Source organism: Schistocerca piceifrons, chromosome X, assembly GCF_021461385.2.
Source record: "Schistocerca piceifrons isolate TAMUIC-IGC-003096 chromosome X, iqSchPice1.1, whole genome shotgun sequence".
Lineage (NCBI taxonomy): Eukaryota > Metazoa > Arthropoda > Insecta > Orthoptera > Acrididae > Schistocerca > Schistocerca piceifrons.
In genome coordinates this window covers 321252036-321275500 of record NC_060149.1, presented here as the reverse complement: position 1 = coordinate 321275500, position 23465 = coordinate 321252036, and the positions used below count along the sequence as shown (strand labels likewise).

Sequence of the window (23465 nt, the reverse complement as noted above, 5' to 3'; positions counted from 1 at the left end):
CGTATTTAGGTCAGACATGTCGCACAGTACAAGAACGTTGCGATGAACATCAGTGTCATACATGCCTACGCCAACCGGAGAAGTCGGCAATTGCAGAACACTGTCTGAACACAGGACATATCATGATTTTTGAAAAGACGGAAGTTTTATCCCCAGCATCCTACTTCTGGGATTGCGTCATTAAGGAAGCAGTACATATCAGTACAGCTGATAACCTTATCAACAGGGATGCAGGATTTCAATTGAGTACAGCCTGGAACCCTCCATTGGCTGCTGTTAAATCACGACGAGAAAGCAATGAGCTTTCGATAATAGACCCGTCATAACCTCGGCAGCACGTTAGTAAACACAGCGTTAGCGCACGCGCAGAACGGCCGCTCTGCGTTTCCCGGCAGAGGGCGTTTGAGTCTGGCACCATCTATCTGTAAATTTTTGGGCATGCGTGGTTCCCGCGCCTGCGCAATCTTCACGCGCGTGCTCTATATACAGCGGCGTCGACATGCGGATCTTGTCAGTCGTACCTAGCCACCAGCGAGGTTCAACCACCTGATGATTGATGATATCGGACAGTTGCTCCGAGGAAATATTGTGGGATTTGCACAACGTCATCCGGCGGCACACCCGTGAAGACTATTTACAAAATATCTCCATATTTAGCAATTATACAGGGTGGTCCATTGATAGTGACCTGGCCAAATATCTCACGAAATAAACGTCAAACGAAAAAAGTACAAAGAACGAAACTCGTCTAGCTTAAAGGGGGAAACCAGATGGCGCTATGGTTGGCCCGCTAGATGGCGCTGCCATACGTCGAAACGGATATCAACTGCATTTTTTAAAATAGGAACCCCCATTTTTATTACATACTCGTGTAGTATGTAAAGAAATATGAATGTTTTAGTTGGAACACTTTTTTCGCTTTGTGATAGATGGCGCTGTAATAGTCACAAACCTACAAGTACGTCGTATCACGTAACATTCCGCCAGCGCGGACGGTATTTGCTTCGTGATACATTACCCGTGTTAAAATGGACCGTTAACCAATTGCGGAAAAGGTCGATATCGTGTTGATGTATGGCTGTTGTGATCAAAATGCTCAACGGGCGTGTGCTATGTATGTTGATCGGTATCCTGGACGACATCATCCAAGTGTCCGGACCGTTCGCCTGAAAGTTGCGGCCGGCCGCGGTGGTCTCGCGGTTCTAGGCGCGCAGTCCGGAACCGCGCGACTGCTACGGTCGCAGGTTCGAATCCTGCCTCGGGCATGGATGTGTGTGATGTCCTTAGGTTAGTTAGGTTTAAGTAGTTCTAAGCACTAGGGGCTGATGACCACAGCTGTTAAGTCCCATAGTGCTCAGAGCCTTTGAACCATTTGATAGTTGCGTTACTTAAGGAAACAGGAAGTGTTCAGCCACCTGTGAAACGTCAACCACGAACTGCAGCAAATGATGATGCCCAAGTAGGTGTTTTAGCTGCTGTCGCGGCTAATCCGCACATCAGTAGCAGACAAACTGCGCGAGAATCTGGAATCTTAAAAACGTCGTTGTTGAGAATGCTACATCAACCTCGACTGCACTCGTACCATATTTCTATGCACCAGGAATATCATTGCGACGACTTTGAACGTCGTGTACAGTTCTGCCACTGGGCACAAGAGAAATTACGGGACGATGACAGATTTTTTTGCACGCGTTCTATTTAGCGACGAAGCGTCATTCACCAACAGCGGAAACGTAAACCGGCATAATATGCAGTATTGGGCAACAGAAAATCCGCGATTGCTGCAACAAGTGGAACATCAGCGACCTTGGCGGGTTAACGTACGATGCGGCATTATGCGAGGAAGGATAATTGGCCCCCATTTTATCGATGGCAATCTAAATGGTACAATGTATGCTGATTTCCTACGTAATGTTCTACCGATGTTGCTACAAGATGTTTCACTGCATGGCAAAATGGCGATGTACTTCCAACATGATGGATGTCCAGCACATAGCTCGCGTGCGGTTGAAGCGGTATTGAATAGCATATTTCATGACAGGTGGATTGGTCGTCGAAGCACCATACCATGGCCCGCACGTTCACCGGATCTGATGTCCCCGGATTTCTTTCTGTGGGAAAAGTTGAAGGATATTTGCTACCGTGATCCACCGACAACTCCTGACAACATGCGTCAGCGCATTGTCAATGCATGTACGAACATTGCGGAAGGCGAACTACTCGCTGTTGAGACGAATGTCGTTACACGTATTGCCAAATGCACTGAGGTTGACGGACATCATTTTGAGCATTTATCGCATTAATGTGGTATTTACAGGTAATAACGCTGTAACAGCGTGCGTTTTCAGAAATGATAAATTCACAAAGGTATATGTATCACATTGGAACAACCGAAATACAATGTTCAAACGTACCCACGTTCAGTATTTTAATTTAAAAACCTACCTGTTATCAACTGTTCGTCTAAAATTGTGAGCCATATGTTTGTGGCTATTACAGTGACATCTATCACAAAGCGAAAAAAGTGGTCCAACTAAAACATTCATATTTCTTTACGTAATACACGAATATGTAATAACAAATGGGGGTTCCTATTTAAAAAAAACGCAGTTGATATCCGTTTGACCTATGGCAGCGCCCTCTAGCGGGCCAACCATAGCGCCATCTGATTTCCCCCTTCAAGCTAGACGAGTTTCGTTCTTTGTATTTTTTTCGTTTGACGCTTATTTCGTGAGATATTTGGCCGGTCATGATCAATGGACCACCCTTATACAACCATTTGCTTACAGAAGTATCCGTACCTAAAGACTGGAAAATTGCTCAAGTGACACCAATACCCAAAAAGGGAAGTAGGAGTAATCCGCTGAATTACAGGCCTATATCACTAACGTCGATTTGCAGTAGGGTTTAGCAACATATACTGTATTCGAACATTATGAAGTACCTCGAAGAAAACGATTTATTGACACATAGTCTGCACGGTTTTAGAAAATATCGTTCTTGTGATACACAACTAGCTCTTTATACTCATGAAGTAATAAGTGCTATCGACAGGTGATGTGAAATTGATACCATATTTTTAGATTTCCATAAGGCTTTCGACACCGTTCCTCACAAGGGTATTCTAACCAAACTACGTGCCTACGGAGTATCGCCTCAGTTGTGCGACTGGGTTCGTGATTTCCTGTCAGAAAGTTCACAGTTAGTTGTAATAGACGGAAAGTCATCGGGTAAAACAGAAGTAATATCCGGCGTTCCACAAGGAAGTGTTATAGGCCCTTTATTGTTCCTGGTCTATATTGACGACATAGGAGACAATCTCAGTAGCCGTCTTAAATTGTTTGCAGATGATACTGTCACGGAATGGATGGTGTTTTGAAGGGAGGATATAAGATGAACATTAACAAAAACAAAACGAGGATAATGGAATGTAGTCGAATTAAGTCGGGTGATGTTGAGGGTATTAGCTTAGGAAATGACACTTAAAGTAGTAAAGGAGTTCTGCTATTTGGGGAGCAAAATAACCGACGATGGTCGAAGTAGAGAGGATATTAAATGTAGACTGGCAATGGCAAGGAAAGCGTTTCTGAAGAAGAGAAATTTGTTAACATCGAGTATAGATTTAAGTGTCAGGAAGTCATTTCTGAAAGTATTTGTATGGAGTGTAGCCATGTATGGAAGTGAAACATGGACGGTAAATAGTTTGGACAAGAAGAGAATAGAAGCTTTCGAAATGTGGTGCTACAGATGAATGCTGAATGTTAGATGGGTAGATCACATAACTAATGAGGAAGTATTGAATAGGATTGGGGAGAAGAGAAGTTTGTGGCACAACTTGACCAGAAGAAGGGATCGGTTGGTAGGACATGTTCTGAGGCATCAAGGGATCACAAGTTTAGTGTTGGAGGGTAGCGTGGAGGGTAAAAATCGTAGGGGGAGACCAAGAGATGAATACACTAAGCAGATTCAGAAGGATGTAGGTTGCAGTAGGTGCTGGGAGGTGAAGAAGCTTGCACAGGATAGAGTAGCATGGAGAGCTGCATCAAACCAGTCTCAGGACTGAAGACTACAACAACAACAACATGATGATGTCACTTACCGTCTTGTGAAGTCATCAGATGATCAAAACGACTTGCAAAATGGTTTAGATAAGATATCTGTATGGTGCGAAAAGTGGCAATCGACCCTGAATAAGGAAAAGTGTGAAGTTATTCACATGAGTACTAAAAGAAATCAGCTAAATTTCGATTACGCGATAATTCACACAAATCTGAAGGCTGTAAATTCAACTAAATACTTAGGGATTACAATTACAAATAACCTAAATTGGAACGATCACATAGATAATATTGTTGGTAGAGCAAACCAAAGACTGTGATACATTGGCAGCACACTTAGAAGGTGCAACAGGTCTACTAAAGAGACTGCTTACACAACGCTTGTCCGCCGTGTTCTGGAGTATTGCTGTGCAGTGTGGGATCCGCATCAGATGGGACTGACGGATGACATCGAAAAAGTTCGAAGAAGGGCAGCTCGTTTTGTATTATCGCGAAATAGGGGAGATAGTGTCAGATACATGATACGTTAATTGGAGTGGCAATCATTAAAACAAAGGCGTTTTTCGTTGCGACGAGATCTCCTCATTAAATTTCAATCACCAGTTTTCACCTCCGATTTCGAAAACATTCTGTTGGCACCCACCTACATAGGGAGAAATGATCATCACGATCACGATAAAATAAGAGAAATCAGAGCTCGCACAGAAAAATTTAAATGCTCGTTTTTCCCGCGTGCCGATCGAGAGTGGAACGGTAGAGAGATAGCTCGAAGGTGGTTCGTTGAACCCTCTGCCAGGCACATTATTGTGAATAGCAGAGAACTCACGTAGGTCAGATGTAGATGAATTCCATACTCCGACCGATAGTGAAACCATATCGGCAGCATATTGGCGAGGCATTCGTCTTCATGGACGACAATTCGCGCCCTCCATTGTGCACATCTTGTGAATGTCTTCCTTGAGGATAACGAAATCGCTCGACTAGAGTGGCCACCACGTTCTCCAAACATGAACCCTATCGAACATTTCTGGAATGGATTGGAAAGGACTGTTTATGTACGACGTGGCCCACCAACCTCTCTGAGGGGTCTACTCCGAATCGCCGTTGAGGAGTGTGACAGTCTGGACCAACAGTGCCTTGATGAACTTGCGGACAGTATGCCACAACGAATACAGGCATGCATCACTGCAAGAGGACGTGCTACTGGGTATTAGGGGTACCGGTGTGTACAGCAATCTGAACCACCACCTCTGAAGGACTGACTCGCTGTATGGTGGTACAACATGCAATGTGTGATTCTCATGAGCAATAAAAAGGGCGGAAATGATGATTATGTTGATCTCTATTCCAATTTTCTGTACAGCTTCCGGAACTCTCGGAACCGAGATGATGCAAAACTTTTTTTGATGTGTGTAGTTTTCCTTGCTCAACTGTTGAAATTTTAATTATAACCATCCTATATGTCAGAGACGCCGCAAACAGACACGTAGATCTCTCAGCCAATGCTACCGCGGGGCTGGCTCGCGAGGCGTCTCTCAGTGGCAGATCGTCCTTATATGTGAGTATATTCTATCCGCGCGGCTTCCGCTGATGTTGCGAAAGCATTGCAGCAATGTTGCAGCCAGTTTGAGGCGACGCGTTTGTGATTATGCGTGAAAAGTTAGCCATCTATTTATGACTATGGGGTAGAGGTACATACTTTGTAGATATTCTGGCTGGAGGAGCACACACATCTCCAGTTACTATTAAAACTAGACTAGACAGAGTACTCTCTGGTGGCAGTTTAACAGCAGCTATCGTTACAAATCTAGCTGCTATCAAAACTAGACTGACCAGAGAAATCTCTGGTGGTTGTTTAAGAGCAGCTACAGTGTCCTTACATAGACACCTAGCAGTTATTGGCTAGTCTGTCTAGGGTACTTCCTAGTGCTAGAAAAATGGAAATTGTCCTCGACCAGCTTCCTCCCTTCACACACCCAGAGGAAGAAAAATTATGAGTTAGGTTTTTTTTCGACTAGTTTCTCAATACTCACGTGGTGATTGCCTTGCATCGGAGAGCGTTGAGACCTTTCTTTCGATTCTTTTTTAAGTAGTAAATGTTGGTTTTTCGTTAAATATACTTCCTAGTCCAAAAATTATTGAGGCAGTTCTCCTAATCGTGTTAGAGGCAACCATTTTTGCAGAACATAATGTATTTACAAAAACACGTGATCCCTTCACTGCAGAGTATATAAATGCATTTACGCAAAATGAGGTGTTCGAATTAATAAACGTCAGGCAGTTAATTATCTAAACACATTTGTCTTTCCTCCATCTATTCTACCAATTTCATACAAATTTTGTCCCAGCAAAAAATTAATTTTATGAAAGTTCTATCAATCACATAAATGGCACGAGTGAAGAACATTACCATATGTAACTTAGCGCGACGTATTTTTGTGGCTGTGTACCTCAGACTACATGTCTGTTTGATATCTGAATTTAATTAACATACATAGCTCTACTGCAACTATAACGATTGTGTCTGTATTCTGTCCATTTACCTCACAACGTTATTAATATTGGGACATATTGCATCGTTACTGATTCAAACCCATGTCGTAAACTGATAGCGCTCTGTGTACTTGACTTCTAGTATTCAAATCTATTAGTCATATGTATTAGAGTGAACACTTCCCCTATTAACAGGATACACCTATAAAAATTGTACTGTACTAACGCCAGAAGCTGAGAGTTAAAAGACTCGGGTGCTGTGCAGTCTCTCCAGAATTTTTTTGTATGTTCAACAAGCTATCACCGCTGGAACACAGACGGGTTCGTACTTCACAAATACTTTATATACTCCAAGTATATGTGCTGTTGTTCATTCATAGGACTGAAATTTAAAAAAAAAAAAAGATAAATTAGGAAGACAGTCTGTGGATTGCTGCTGTGGAGGGACCCAGTCATGAGCATGATGCACTGCAACGAATAACAAAACATCTGATATATTAATAATGAAATTATTAATGATTGATGAGCATATATTTGCTGATAGTCTTCTGCCTTTTGGAGTCAGTGTCTGATCCCTGCGGATGGCACATCATAGTGATCGTCTAACTGTAAAGCACAGACCTTGAATGATCCTCGTTGGTCCTCCTGATGCTCTCTAGACCAACACAATTGCTCTAAACGAACAGGGATTGAGAAATTATTGTTGATAATAATATATATTATTATTTATAAATTAATACCCAAACAGAGGTTACCCTTTCACTGAAGACCTGCTGGTCCTTTCACAACAGGGCGATCTCGAATGATCTCCAGTGACTGTGAGCATGATGACGTCGGCATAACGGGATTGGTCAACCTCCTGTCCTCTCCCCTTCCTTCGTCTCACCTTCCTCCCCCGCCCCCTCAGCTTCTCGAGGGTTACCCTGAATACGACATGCGCAATTCCGACAGCTGTAATATGTTACCGTGACCCTTTCTCGAGTACTGTTGGTATGTACAGAAACCGCAGTGACATTACCTATCATATTGGTATCCCGTCAGGTTCAATGGCCTTTCCTCTGTTGAGCGATTTCAGTTGTTTTCTATCCCTTGGTCTCTGTTGATATGTCATTTTGTCGTTCGTGCTACGATTTAAAAGAGGAACTACAATGCGATCTACCTCTGTGATATAGTTTTGGACAAAGGCGTTTTGTATTTCGGCCTTTGCTGTATCATCCTCGGTTTCAGTGTCGTTATGGTCACAGAACATCTGAGCATTCGGCTTCTATCCATTTACCGATCTAACATGACCAAAAATTCTTAAAATTTTCTGCCACGTCGGCGGTTAAAAATTTGTTTCCGAATTGATTGAACGCATCACACATGGCTTCCTTACGCTAATTTTGGCTTCGTTTACTTTTTGTTTGTCTGGGAGGGTTTGATTACTTTGAACATGCAGTGAAGCTCTCTTGTCTTTCGTAGGAGCTTCCTGACATGGTTGTCGAACCACGACGGATCCTTTCCATCCCTCACAATTCTGCTGGGCACATACCTGTCTAAAGCGTATTGCACAATGTTCTTGAACCTTTTCCGATGATGCCCAACATTGTTAGTGCTGGAGATCAAATGTTCAATTAGACCTGCCCGGTAATCTGAAATCAGTCTCTTGCTGCTCTTGCTAAACAGAACAACTCACGTATACCAGAGTGAAATTCCTAATGCTTCTCAATACCCACTAATTGTCATACCGTACTTACTAGAATGCGAAACAACATGGCCACGAAGTTATTGGAGTGATATTACACTAGTTTCATTAAAACCCCATCAACATGATACAAATGCAGGTAAAATCTTAAGCTCTAGCGAAAACCAGTACGGTTACACTTGCAGACTAGTGCCTAATACATGATGCAAGTGAAAGCATCAATATTTCTGCGTGGGAAAACTCCTAATAGCTGAAAAAACTCATAGCAGTGGACTGTAAGATCGGACATTCCCTTTTCGTGGTTGTCCAAGATATGCTTGCGTACAGCAGAGTTGTCTGCCATTGTTTTACAAAACCTTTCTTTCCTTTCATTCATCCTCGTAGTGTTTAGGAATATTTGTGTTTTTCCGCGTATCTGAATGAGGTTATTGGTTTTTATCCTGTTTTCACTATTTTTTCATGTATCAAAGATATTTTATAGCTGATAGTTTCTCATGGATATGATGCTCGATCTCAATATTAGGTCACGAAAGAAGATTACTTTAGTTTTATTTTAAAATATTTCCAGTTCGTAATTCAGGTTGATTATGTGTAGTTTAAGTATTGATCTTTGAATTTGATTTTATGTTCTTTTCATGTTATATAATGTCTTCAGTACACGTCATTCTCTATTTTTACTTACAAATCCATCCTATGAATCTTGTTGTGTTCCTCGTGTAATAGCCATTCAGCCTTTTTTTTGTTTGTTTGTTTGTTTGTTTTTGTATGGGCCTATATTTTTCAGAGTTGTTCACAAGCTTTTGCTCACAAGTTTCCTCTTTAGTAGTTCCTATCACGATAGCAATAATTTTTATTAAACTAGAACCAATCTTAAGCAGTTAACACTTATCATCAAATCATTATTCATTGAAACTATGGTTCTTAAGAGTATGTTTCATTATCAAATTTGAATTCAGTCGCTGAACTGGTACGGACTGAATTCCTAGCTATTGCCACACCTTCCCTCGAGTTCATTTATTGTGGTGAACAATGTGAACATACGCTCAGCCCAAACAAACAAAACCCTTTACTAAAAGTAACAGAAAAACCGGTATTAATTTTTTATCGAATAATCGGATTCCTGTCCGCTCCCGGTAGCTGAATGGTCACCGTGACGGATTGTCAATCGTCTGGGCTCGGGTTCGATTCCCGGCTGGGTTGGGGAATTTTCTCCTCCCAGGGACTGGGTGTTGTGCTGTCCTCATCATCATCCTTTCACCCTCATCGACTGCAGGCGTCAAATTGAAAGCCCGGCGCCCGGCGAACGGTCTGCCCGACGGGGAGCCCTAGCCATAAGATAAAATAAATAAATAAATCGGATTCCTCACACATCGTAACGAAGCAGAGCTGAATTCAATAAGCAAAGAAGCGTTTCGTGGTTTTCAACCAACAGAATATTGTTTAATGTTTCTGAAAAATTGGTATCTCTTAGTTTATCATGTGTGTCCAAGAGTAAATTTCATTTCGTTTGTGCACAGGAATGAAATGTGAGAGAGCGTTATCAGTTGCTGTTGAAAGTCCATCAAGCGTTAATTTAAATGTAATATTATAATTACTTTACACCTCTAGCCTCTAGCAGTTCAACGTCTGACACCATCGGAATACAGAGGAGAGCTATAACGTTCTACTCATTTTGTGATAAGTGCATGTTAAAATAGCGAAATTGGCGCTGTAGTCGTAGTAGCAAAACTTCTATAAGATCATGTTACTAAGACGACTTTCAGTTATTCTAGCCATACCCTTCTTTACTCCATAGGCCTAAAGTGTTCACGAAAATTAGCTGGTGGAACAATGAAACTTCATAAGATGAGGGGAGATTCTCGATGTCATCCATAAAGCACAAAAGGCTGCCGTCAGTACTGAATTGAAGCAATAGCCACCTAGAACTACAGTGAACTGAGGCATTACAGTAGAGACCCACTTTACCCATCAAGGATTTTATGGCCATACAGAATACAGTTAACATATCATAGCTAGGGAGAAGTAAGCACCTTGTATTAGGAGAAAAGCCCTTCGAGACCATTTTAGCCACTGGGTTGAGTACACAAAGTGACAGTGTTTATGTCTTTCCTATACTGCCCCATCACATATCTCCCTGAACACTTCCTCTATCTGGAAATTAACATGTCATCTCCATCATCGACCATATGCATGAAATTGCATTTGAAGAAAAACGTGACTCATGGTGTTATTCTAAGTGTATGTAGTGGGATAAAGCGAGTTCTGAGACTATTTGTCTGTGCAGATTGCATACCTTAAGGGTCAAACGTGACTGATTTACGACACCTTTCCCCCTAACCTACTGTTCTGTTAGTTGATTTATGAGCCCATGGGTTTTGATTTATGTCCCCTGGGGATAAACTGTCCTTCTGAGAAAACCCTCAACCCTCCTCCTTCGCCTCCTCTGTCACCTCCACCTGTTCCTCCTCCTCCTCCCCCCCCCCCCCACCCCACTGGGAAACCCCTCATCAATACAAGCACACCTTTGATATCAAATTAATTGACTAATTAATTAAACTGATAAATTAATTAACCCCTCCCCCTCTGGTAAACACCCAGACCCCCATTCCACCGCCCCACCTGGAAATTGGCAGGAAAAGGACTCAGTCTGTGCTGGCAAGGAGGGATCTCATGACAGGTAATCCAAATACATAGCAAAGGACATACTGTTTATTTACAAAATTCAGTTCACAGGTGTTGAATCTCTCTTGCTTATCATTCTCTTCTATACTGGAAGATGCAAGTCTTGAAAATACATTGAAAAGAAGTAATTAAATAGATCGCATTTTCTTCCAATTGTGCAAGGAGTACCATCATGAAATCGACATCAACATAACTTACCACATGTAATTACACTGTTAAAAATCTCTTGCACCAACTGCAGTGCATTGCTTCACCAGGCTGCACTATGCACTGGTGCCCAAGAGATTGTACAACACCCCCAGGGGCGCCATGACTGCTGTCGGTTGCCGCACCACCAGCCACCTCATGTGTCGCACAGACTGGAAGTCGCACTAATCTCCAAACAAGGACTATAGTGCTATTGGCCAGGGTGGTGCACTCCTGCATACATGTGCACCTACGACTGCAGCTGTGGTCATGGTGGCAATTTTCTCTGACCTCTGAACATTGGCACTGGTGGTGAATGAGGGGATGAATGCGCTACATTTGGATATCAGGACATGAGTTGCGGGATGTGCGAGTGTTTCAGCGGTCTGCAACATTTAGCCATGACAACAACAACAACTACGCCTACTACTACTACTACTACTACAGATTGGATCATGGTTAACTGTGTCATGTTCATTGCTTCTCAATACATTGCAGTGGACTCTGTCTTGAAATGGTATTTGTTGTTCTCTCTATCCTGTGATGCAGTAGGCCCTTCCTCCTCCTTCTGAATGGAGTGAGGAGAACCAACTTAGAAATTTTATAGTGCTTTAAAATCCCCATCACAATGTCTAATTCCCAATTGATCAGTTTATTCTTTCTCATAATGATATCGTGACTACACATCTGTCCAGCCCCACCCACAAAATTTTTAAGCTACCTCCAATGTAATGGACTTCCTACCAAGTGACGTAACTGTGCCACCTAACTGTGTAAGTAAAAAAGTCCAGAAGAGTAGGGTTTGGAAACCAGTAGGTGTGGGACTGAATCTGGCTAAATATACCAGTCCTAGTATCCACAAATAGGATGCAAGGAAAAACTGGCCACACACAAAGGGTATCGATTTAATTAATTAGTCAATCAATCTGATAGAGTGAGGGAATATTTCTAAGACATCCACAGCTGTCAGTTTCCCAGGTATCCACTACTTCATTCAGGACAAATGTGGGGTTAGTGTGGAACATGACAGATGCTACCTGCTTCTTCTCAAATGACTTTGTACCATCCACTACAGGTTTCCATAGCAGTGGAAGTGTGAGAACAAAGGGACATACTGACTACTAATATCAGGTCTACATGAGTGTGAGGGGGGCAGGGGAGGGGTTGGAAGGGAGGAGGGGTGAGGGGACATCTTGGTCTCTGTGTGTTTGCATATCTTGGTTCACACAAACAGTAAGCAACCACTTGAGAGTGAGAGAGAGAGAGAGAGTGAGTGAGAGAGAAAGTGAGGGAGAGCATGTGTTTCGACAGTATTTTCTCAGTTATCAGTATTAAAGAGTTGCCACCACCTGATGCTTTGATCGGGGATTAGCACAACTTCTGGTCTGTGTGCTGCACAAGCAGGCTGATGATGTGGCAGCAGACAGTGGTCATGGAGCCCAAGTGGGCATGTGCAGTCTGTTGAACACCAGAACATTGTGCAGCTTGGTGAAGCAGTCAGGGTGTGGGTGTGTGACTCATTGTCCTTGGTGTGCAAGCTTTTTAACAGTGTAATTACGTACTGCGATTTATGTTGACATCGGTTTCTTGACGATATTCCTCATGGGATTTGAAAAAAAAGCTATCTACTTACTTACTTCTTTTTGATGTACTTTAGAAGATCTGCATCTTCCAATGCAGCAGAGAATGACTAGCAAGGGAGACCCATCCTCTGTGAATTGAATTTTGCGAGTATACAGTATATCCCTTGCTATGTATTTGAATTTCCTGTCATGAGATCCTTCCTCTACAACATAGACTGAGTACTTTTCCTGCTAGTTTCCGGGTGCGGTGGATGGGAGAGAATGGTTGGAGAATTTACTGTAGAGGGTTAATTAGTTTATCGATTTAATTAATTAGTCAATTGATTTGATATCAAAGGTGTGCTTGTATCAGTGATGGAGTTTCCCAGAGGGGTGGGGGAGGAGGAGGAGGAGGAGGAGGGGGGGGAGGGAGTTTTTCAGATGGACAGATTATCCCCAGTGAGTTGTCAGTCAATCCCCAGGGGGTCGTAAATCAGAACCCATTTTATCCCACTACTAGTGTACATGATATCATTCGTTGTCATACCGATTTCTATAAATCTGAAAAAATATGTTGTTTGATGATAAGCACTGCTTCAAGCCCAGTAACAATTTCAAACTCGTTTTTCAACCTGGTCTGCCTTCCATTGGGCACGGTCTGCAACAAATCCCTGGGTGGTATCTAAGTCAAACCAGACCATATCATAGGTAGTAATACCTCATTATCTGAATTGCCCAATCAGAGCTTATGTCTTAATCTCTCCCGTATTTCCGAAGCTCGCAAAAACAAAGCTGTGTACATCCTTGGACTAGTTATCCTCGGAAAAAGGTCTGGGATAGAACAGCATAGCCACAGACTAAGGGTTGTTTCAATAAGGGATCTTCGTTCTGAAATGACATGTAACTCGAAATTCTGCAAGTCGTTTAAAATGTGTCGAACAGAATCTCAACCTTAGCATTTCTTTGGCAACATTCTTACTAACTATGGCTCATAACTTGACTGAAATCTTGAATTTGTCAAGACATTTCTCCTATGCTCTAATAGTTTGAGAAGGTTTCAAGTTTTTTTAGATAGTGTAGTAATTTACATCTCGAAGCAGTAAGTTATTTGACACAGTGTGTGAAATACTGAAAACTATTTTTTTTATTTTCTCCAGTTCAGTGCCAAAACGACACGCTGCGAACCGAGAAAGGAACTTTCGTTTGGGATTCCATCGATCACGGTATGGTGGCGAGGCAAGAGTGTCCGTACGGTGCAGATGAGAAGCTCTCTCTCGACGCAGATGAAGAAATTTCGAAGTATGTAAGTGATCTGAAATGGAAAGCGTTGACGGGCACAAGTATGCAAGCCACAGACGACAACGTGACGGCAGAAAACCTGCAGGTGGAAGGCGAGATAGCGTACGCGGTGCGGCGCTGTGTGCTGCGGCCAGATGGCAGCGTCGCCTGGACGCCCATGCTGCATACTGCCTGCCGCCGAGAGGTGAGTACTTTATTTATGTCTCATCACTGGCCTGCGTTTAGGAAAAAGTTAGAAAACATTACTCTTATCGAAGTCCTAACAAAAAGGCTCTAATGTTAAAAGTCGGTATAAGACAGATGTATGCGAACTCAGTTTGAATTAACATTTACTTTAAGATTCCTGTTTGTTCCGGCCACAAAGCCACACAGATTTATCAGTAGGACTAGACATCAACTGGAACAGAAAGTACACTGCTGATCATCAAAACTGCAACACAAATAAGGAAACCAAGCAGCGAAATTTTACTTTTTACGCACATCCAGTATAGTAGGAGCAATACACTATTAAGTAATATAGGTGCGATTGTAATAAAAGGCCGGCCGCGGTGGTCTAGCGGTTCTGGCGCTGCAGTCCGGAACCGTGGGACTGCTACGGTCGCAGGTTCGAATCCTGCCTCGGGCATGGGTGTGTGTGATGTCCTTAGGTTAGTTAGGTTTAAGTAGTTCTAAGTTCTAGGGGACTTATGACCTCAGATGTTGAGTCCGATAGTGCTCAGAGCCATTTGAACCATTTTTTTTTATTGTAATAAGTCTTATTTACGCCATACGCGTTTCTCTTCACTCAAAAGCCTCAGTGGTCATTGCAACAATTGGCTTTTCTTCCAAATCTATTTGTCAAGATCATAAAAGGTTCTCGTGTTTCACATTATTAGTCGTACTATGAAATAGTATCAAATTACAATTATTGTTCACGATTTTTTGCATCCTACTTCACTCCTATTGCTCTTCCGCCCGTAGGTACACAATGTTCAGAACTTTTCAGCTCATTGACACTGAGTATGTTTTTGTTTGCACGATGTAGATTCACCTGAGCCTCGAGTACTTTGGTTTCATGTTGTGAGGTGCGCTCGTCTTTTGTTTTCTATGATTTTGGAAGTATCTGTTTTTCCTCTTTATGTTTGTTTACTTGTTTTGACCAGCGTGTGCGCGCTCTTTCTGTCCAGAGCGAAAAATGTGTCCTCGTTCTTTTGTGTACGTGTGTGTGTGTGTGTGTGTGTGTGTGTGTGTGTGTGTGTGTGTGTGTGTGTGTGTGCATGCGTGCTTTACTATGGTACTGTGGCGGATTACTATTAGTGGGAATGTTGGCTGTTTTGTGTGATACGGTTTTCGTGCTGGCTATGGGACTGTTGTTTATCTACTATGTGTTTGATTGGCTTACATAACGTTAGGTTGCTGATGTTTGTTTGGTCATTTATTACGGTGTAATACTGCAATAGCCATCAAAACACTCACAGTCCCATAAACAAGCAGCTCTTAGATACATTCTACACAGATTAAACACAGCCTCACTAGCCAAACACAACTACAACAGGAGGTAAACATAATAAATCAAATAACAAAAAACAATGGATACAAAGAGTCTCCATTTACAAAATTAAACACGAAAATCCAGAAACACATAAAAATAAATGAAGCTAAACAAGCAACACAATGCCCATGCAAATTCAGGGACCCACGACATTCACCACACCCACACACACCAACAAAACCACTACTACACAACAAGAACAGAGCACTAGAGCTCAACAGCCAAGGCGATACACACTCGCATACGGAAACAAGCTGACACTCGGAATTGGTAACATCTTTAAGATACAAGAAATAAAAATAGCTTACCAGAGTAGAAATTCAATACAGATAGGTTCAAAGGAGGAGGATAATACAGACATACACCAACTTCAGAGTAACAGCTGTGATGCTCTATACTTAGGACACAAGCAGAGCATTTGAAGTGAAATTTAAGGAACATAAAAAAGCCTGGAAGTATGGCACCAATCATTCAACGTTTTCAGAAAACCTCCAACAAGAAAACCACTACTCAACCACAATAGAAACAGATATGAAAATAATCAGATTCAGTAACAAAAATATCTACGAACACTACAAGAAAACTTCCAAATTAAAAGGCAGCTATGGCATAGAACCACATAACAAACAACCAAAAAACAGCGGCAACACATACTTTTGAAGTTAATAAAACATGTTCTTGTTGAGCTCTTCAATCTGGTTTGATCTAGCTCTCCATGCTGCTCTGTCTTGTACAAAGCCTCTTCAACTCTGAATAACGATCGCAATCTACATCCATTTGAACCTGTTTACTGTATTCATCTCTTGGTCTCCCTCCATAGCTCCCCTCCACCAACACTTCCCTCCAATACTAAACTGATGATTCCTTGATGTCTCCGAATGTGTCCTGTCACCAAATACCTTCTTTCAGTCGAGTTATGCCACAAAGTTCATTCCTCTCCAGTTCTGCTCAGTACTTCCTCATTAGTTACGCAACCTGCCTACCTAATCTTCAGCATTCTCATGTAGCACCACATTTCAAAGCCTTCTCTTCTCTTCTTGTCTGAACTGTCTACCGTCCAGATTTCACTTCCATATAAGGCAACATACCAGACAAATACCTTGAGGAAGGACTTCCTAGCACTTAAATTTATGTGCGATGTTAACAATGTTCTCTGTTTTAGAAACACTTTTCTAGCCATTCCCAGTCTGCACACTCCCTACTTCGGCCATCCTCAGTTACTTTACTGCCCAACTAGTGAAGCTCATCTACTACTTATAGTGACTCATGTACTAACCTGATTCTCTCAGCGTCGTCAGATTTAATTCGACTAAATTCCATTACCATTGTTTTTCTTTTGTTGACGTTCGCCTTAGATCTTCCTTTTCGAGCGGTCTAAGGCGCTGCAGTCATGGACTGTGCGGCTGGTCCCAGCGGAGGTTCGAGTCCTCCCTCGGGCATGGGTGTGTGTGTGTTTGTCCTTAGGATAATTTAGGTTAAGTAGTGTGTACCTTATCAGTTAAGTCCCATAAGATTTCACACATATTTTTAGATCATCCTTTTAACATATTGTCAATTTCGTTAAATTACTTTTCAAAGTCCTTTACCATCTTCGATAGAATTAGAATGTCATCAGCAAACCTCATACTCTTTACTTCTTCCCCCTGAACTTTCATTCCTTCTCCAGATTTCTCCTTTGTTTCCTTCACATCTCGCTCACCGTATAGCCACCACAAAAACAATATCACTTAAAACAATCATTACATCCACTCATAATCACCCTCCACAGTACCAGAGTAAAGAGGGTTTACCAAAGTAATACTCTGTGCACACAGAAGTTAGGATATCTCTCTCTCTCTCTCTCTCTCTCTCTCTCTCTCTCTCCAGCCGACATTTCAGCGATACTTGAAAACGAAAGCGAAAGATGAGCATACCTCGGAACATCAAAACAACGTAAACGAGGTGTAAGCGCATCTAGTCTAGCAACCAAAAATATCCAGTGTTAGTGAAGTGAAGTGCAATGCTCTGGAACTCGAACATATACATGAGAGAGAACGTTAAAAATGAAGTAAGAAGGAAAAAACTCTGAGTAACAATTTTAATTTAATCCGATTTGATATTAGTCTAGATCCTTCGTTGCATGGACGACCTGGTCAAGGACCTGGCAGCCCTGGAGACTGAAGACACCAGAAGCAACCCAGCACAATATACACACATCAAAAAAAGTTTTGCATCACCTCAGTTCCGAGAGTTCCGGAAAATTTTAATGGAGATCAACAGAAACATCATTTCCGCCCTTTTTATTGCTCATGATTACCACACATTGTATGTTGTACCACCATAGAGAGAGAACTTCGCAGTTGGTGGTCCACATTGCTGTACACACAGGTACCTCCAATACCCAGCAGCGCGTCCTCTTGTACTGATGCGTGCCTGTATTCGTCGTGGCATACTATCCGCAAGTTCATCAAGCCACTGTTGGTGCAGATTGCTCCACTCCGCAACGGCGATTCAGCGTAGATCCCTCAGAATGGTTGGTGGGTCACGTCATCCATAAACAGCCCTTTTCAACCGATCCCAGGCATGTTCGATTGGGTCCATGCCTGGAGAACATGCTGGCCACTCTAGTAGAGCAATTTCGTTACCCTGAAGGAAGTCATTCACAAGATGTGCGCGATGGGGGGCGCGAATTGTCGTCCATGAAGACGAATGCCTCGCCAGTATGCTGCCGATATGGTTGCACTACCGGTCGGAGGACGGCATACACTTATCGTACAGCCGTCACGGCGCCTTCCATGACCACCAGCGGCGTACGTCGGCCCAACTTAATGCCACCCCAAAACACAAGGGAACCTCCACCTTGCTACAGTCACTTGACAGTGTGTCTAAGACATTCAGCCTGACCGGGTCTCCGACGATTTTGTGGTTGAAGGCATATGCGACACTCATCGGTGAGGTGAACGTGATTCCAATCCTAAGCGGTCCATTCGGGCCATCTGGGCCCATCTCTACCGCGCTGCATGGTGTCGTGGTTGCAAAGATGGACCTCACCATGCACGTTGGGAGTGAAGTTGCGCATCGTGCAGCCTATTCGCACAGTCTGAGTCGTAACACGACATCCTGTGGCTGCATGACAAACATTATTCAACATGCTGGCATTACTATCAGGGTTCCTCCGAGCCATAATCCGTAGGTAGCGGTCATCCACTGCAGTAGTAGCCCTTGGGCGGCCTGAGTGATGCATGTAGTCGACAGTTCCTGTGTCTCTGTATCTCCCATATAATAACAACATCGCTTTGGTTCACTCCGAGACGCATGGACGCTTCCCTTGTTGAGAGCCCTTCTTGGCAGAAAGTAACAATGCTGACGCGATCGAACCGCGATATTGAGCGTCTATGCATGGTTGAACTACAGATAACACGAACCGTATACCTCCTTCCTGGTGGAATGACTGGAACTGATCGGCTGTCGGACCTCCTCCGTCTAATAGGCGCTGCTGATGTATGGTTATTTACATCTTTGGGCGGATTTTGTTACATCTCTGAACAGTCAAAGGGACGGTGTCTGTGATACAATATCCACTGTCAACGTCTGTCTTCAGGAGTTCTGGGAACCGAGGTGATGCAAAGCTTTTTTTGATATGTGAAGAAAGGAATGGAGGCAGTCTGTGCAAGCAGCGCATGGACTGGACGGCCTGTGATTGCTACATATGTGATATGAGGCGTAGTTTAGTCGTGTAAAACATGAGAACTATCTTGGATTTCTAAGAAAACCGAGTTGTTACAATACCCACTGAAGATTCTTTGAAATCAACCGAAACGCATATGATGTAAATAAGACTTTTATTACAGTCGTAAAAGTATCTATATAACCTATATTACTTGTATAACTGCGACATAACATATACAGAATTAAATTTATAGGTGACTAGCGGAGAAACCCGGCGATGCCCACGGATTTATTTACGGGTGTGCGTGCACGCTAGTACCACGCAGCCAGTGTGATTGTGCTTAATGCTTACTATGTACTATCTCCTGAAGTACGTGTCATACAATGATACAGATGATGAGATGAGCGTGTGGCATTGTTGGCCGGGAGGCCCCATCCGGGGAAGTTCGGCCGCCGAGTGCAAGTCTTATTTCAATCGACGCCACATTAGGAGACTTGCGTGCCGGTGATGAGGATGAAATTACGATGAGGATAACACAACTCACAGCCGCGAGGGATTAGCCGAGCGGTCTAAGGCGCTGCAGTCATGGACTGTGCGACTGGTCCCGGCAGAGGTTCGAGTCCTCCCTCGGGCATGGGTGTGTGTGTTTGTCCTTAGGATTATTTAGGTTAAGTAGTGTGTAAGCTTAGGGACTGATGGCCTTAGCAGTTAAGTCCCATAAGATTTCACACACATTTGAACATTTTTGAACGCAACACACAGTTCACGAGCGGAGAAAATCTCCAACCCGGCCGGGAATCGAACCCGGGCCCGCATGGGAGGCAAACACATAACCACTCTGCTAAGCAGGTGGACACAATGACACAATTTTGTTGGTATATTCAGCGGCATATGTCTATACTACCTTCAAAATGTACTACTAATGGAGCTAGTAGCAACGAAGTAATAAGTTTAAATGCCATACGCAATGCGGCAGTTTTCATGCATCTTATTGTTTATGACATAATATCTCCCGAAGTGTGTATCGTACATTGATGTAATTTTGCACTTACATTCAGTAGTATACGGACGTACTGCCTGAAAAATGTGTATGAATGCAGTTACTACTGAAGAAGTAAAAAGTTATTACGTCTGCCTTATGCGGTACTTTTACTGAACGATCAGGGGGAAAATAGTAAGCAATAAACATTTTTACATTTTTCTTTCATCATTTTGTGGGGGGGGGGGGGGGGGGTCAGAGAGAAAAAATCGTAAAGGTCTGAAACTGTATGTAAAGTTTGTTGCAAGTCGCAAAATGCTCTCATTCTCAAATACTGGGTGAATTCACGCGTCGTGGGCTATGCTTCCTTTTCACCCCCACCCCTTTGATATATATGTGATTCTTGCCCCGCAGCGAGTCTTGCCAGACAGTAAGGTATAAATGTGTACCAAGTTTGGTTGAATTTGGTCCAATGGTTTAGGAGCAAATGTGGAGCGCACACACACCATTTTTATAATACATATTGATTTGAGAGTACACAGGGTGTGAAATTCATTCCATACATCTGCCACCTCCGGCAGCAATAATGGCTCTAAGCGGGCTGTGCAGTGGGTCGAACTGAGCTTGGAGGACAGATGCGCGTACGTCATTCCATACTGCTTCAACGCTATCACAGAGATCATCAAGCGTAGTGTCTGGGTGAGTGGTGGCGTGGCAGGCTAATGGGTGAGATATCTGGAGAGCGTAATGGCTAGGGCAGCAGTCGAGCACGCTCTGTATCAGTACGACGTGGACAACATGCGACGTAGCGTTACGTTCTTAATAGGTAACATCGTGGGAACGTCGATGACAGGGCATAGTCACCAGCTTTAATATGTCAAAAATGTAACGTCTTTTACCAAATTACTCGTCACGTGAATTAGAGATAATTTTACTGTGTCCTTTTTACTGTGTACCCAGTGGAACATCTACCATCGATCCAGATACTGGGGCCTTACGACAATGTCCAGTGTCGTCTGACTATGTTCGTTCTCCCGGAGCCCCAAACACGGAATACCTCCGTCGTAACGTTGTACGCAGAACCCGAATTTGTCTGAAAAAACGATGTTGTTTCACTGCTGTGTCCTTTGTCAAAGTAGAATACACCACTGTCTCTAAAATGCTGATCATTTGTGTATCCATGCATCTAGTATAGTTCGCGCCAGTTTTCGTTTGTTGCATATTATGTTCACGATGCAATTTTAGTGGAAAGCAGCGTAAACTGAACTCATACGCAATTCAGGCGCTTTGTGAGATTTGATAATGTGGTTAACAATGACTAGAAACGTTTATATGCAACAGCAGTCAAACTCGATTTCTCACAAGAGCGTGTGACTTTTTGGATTTTAACTAGTGATAATGCCAAGTGGTCGTAATAAAAAAATCCTTACCACAAACGTTGGCGCTTATTATCGACTGGTTCAATACTCGTCTATTCGTATCCCTTCAGTCTTGCCAATAACAGCAACTGTGCTTTTTCAAAAATGATTTCTAATTACAGACAAATCACGTGCTTAAAACAAACAGCATTATAGTTCAGAAAATCTGCATCATATCACCCCTTCAAAAAAATTATTCTCACTGTGGATACAATTAACGTAAAAGAAGTTTTAATTTAGTTGCTTCTACTGTAATTATTTCGCAGAACAGAAGAGAAAACAAATCACGAATTGCAAAAACCACAGCATTTACGTTAATGATATTCATGTATGTTGAGTAAATAAAGTCTGAATAAATAAAACATATCTATAAGCAACAGCTATTTTGAATCGAATTACTAAAACTGACCTCAATCGGCTTACAATAAAATGCTGTTTCTGTCCTATCTATATACAGGGTGTCCAATTTTACTCTATACCGAAGTTGTAAGGTTTGAAGAGGGTCATGGAGTGGTTACCTAGAAATGACCGTGAACCCTGTTTTCAAGGTCAAACCAAGCACAAGTTCATTTTTGCAAATGGCAACCCCTATTTTTTGTTCCATAGTCGTATTCTACGTGAAAAAATTTCGCGTTGTTTGTAGGGAACATTTTTTTTTTCGAAAAACCAGTGGTTTGTTGCCAGGGGGAACTTCATTGATACTTTCCCAGACTACCAGTATCTCCATAACGAAGCACTCTTTCATACTTAGGTGTCTAACGGATGTCTTTCAAGAGTGCACCTTTACATATCTCGATTTTGATGTAAACAATAAAATAATGAAATACCCCATGGTAATCCGTCCTTTTCAAATATGGAGGGAAGGCAAAAACGAAAGACGGGCGCGAGAAAGTCAAGGCGAGTCAGATAATTTTTTCTCTTGTGGGCTCCAGACATTCGTTTTGAGAATAATTTTGCTTGTGCGGACTTGGAAAAATTTCACTTCGCATGAGCTCATTAAAGTTTCGCGAGACGTGATTGTTCTGAGTCCCACTATGCGAAATTCATCAGAGTTCGACGAAGTGGAATTTTCTAAATCCCTTAACACACATTTTTTTTCTAAGTGCATAAGAGAAAAATTTATGATAGTCACGTCAGTCAAGAGACATGACGCTTATTGGTTAGCCTCAAAGCTCCACCCTTCTCTTCTCAGATTGTGCTAGTACATGCACAATGCTGGTCTCTGATTGCTTTCAGGTTAATCCCTACAGAAGAATTTCGCGTTCATGAAAATTTAACCAGCGGACAGAGTTCAGAAGCCACACAAGACTTCCATTGAAAATTTTTCCCGATCTCGCTTCGTTCTGGAGAGGCTGGTAACCTGGAAAAGTTACAATGAAGTGCCCCTGGCAACAAACCATTGGTTTTTCGAAAATTATGTTCCCTACAAACAATGCGTTTTTTCATGTAGAATACGAATATGGAATAAAAGACAGGGGTTACCATTTTAAAAATGAACTTCACCTTGATTTGACTATGAAAACAGGGTTCAAGGTCATTTCGAGGTAACTATTCCATGACCGTCTTCAAATCATTCAACTTTAACTAGAGACTTTTTTTGCAAAAATGTGCCGCTCCAGAGATCTCGGCCGGTGTAGATTACAATGGGACACCCTGTATATTGGATTGGCTCATAACTTCGATGTTGTTTTCCATATGGTTAAGAAACACAACAGACACATATGACAGAGACTTCAGTCATTAATAATATATTCTTCTTCACTGTTTGCAATAGTTTGTCAACACTGGGGTAACATTTCGTTCCCGCGACTGTAGAAATCACGTGGTTTTGAGGGGAAGAAGTCGTCAAGCGCATTTACATCTGGAAAGGAAGTTATTTGAAGGTTGTTGAACAGAGAACGGAGAAGGTGAAAATCTGAGGCCA

At 42.5% G+C, this 23465-nt stretch overlaps 1 protein-coding gene across 1 annotated transcript in view; it reads left to right on the top strand.

Annotated features, from left to right (window-relative positions):
* LOC124722337 overlaps window positions 1-23465 on the top strand; it is a 433578-nt gene that overhangs the window by 262450 nt on the left and 147663 nt on the right. The window contains exon 9 of the mRNA XM_047247512.1: window positions 13823-14148. Within this exon, the coding sequence (XP_047103468.1) occupies window positions 13823-14148 (326 nt within the window). The remainder of the gene's footprint in view (window positions 1-13822; window positions 14149-23465) is intronic.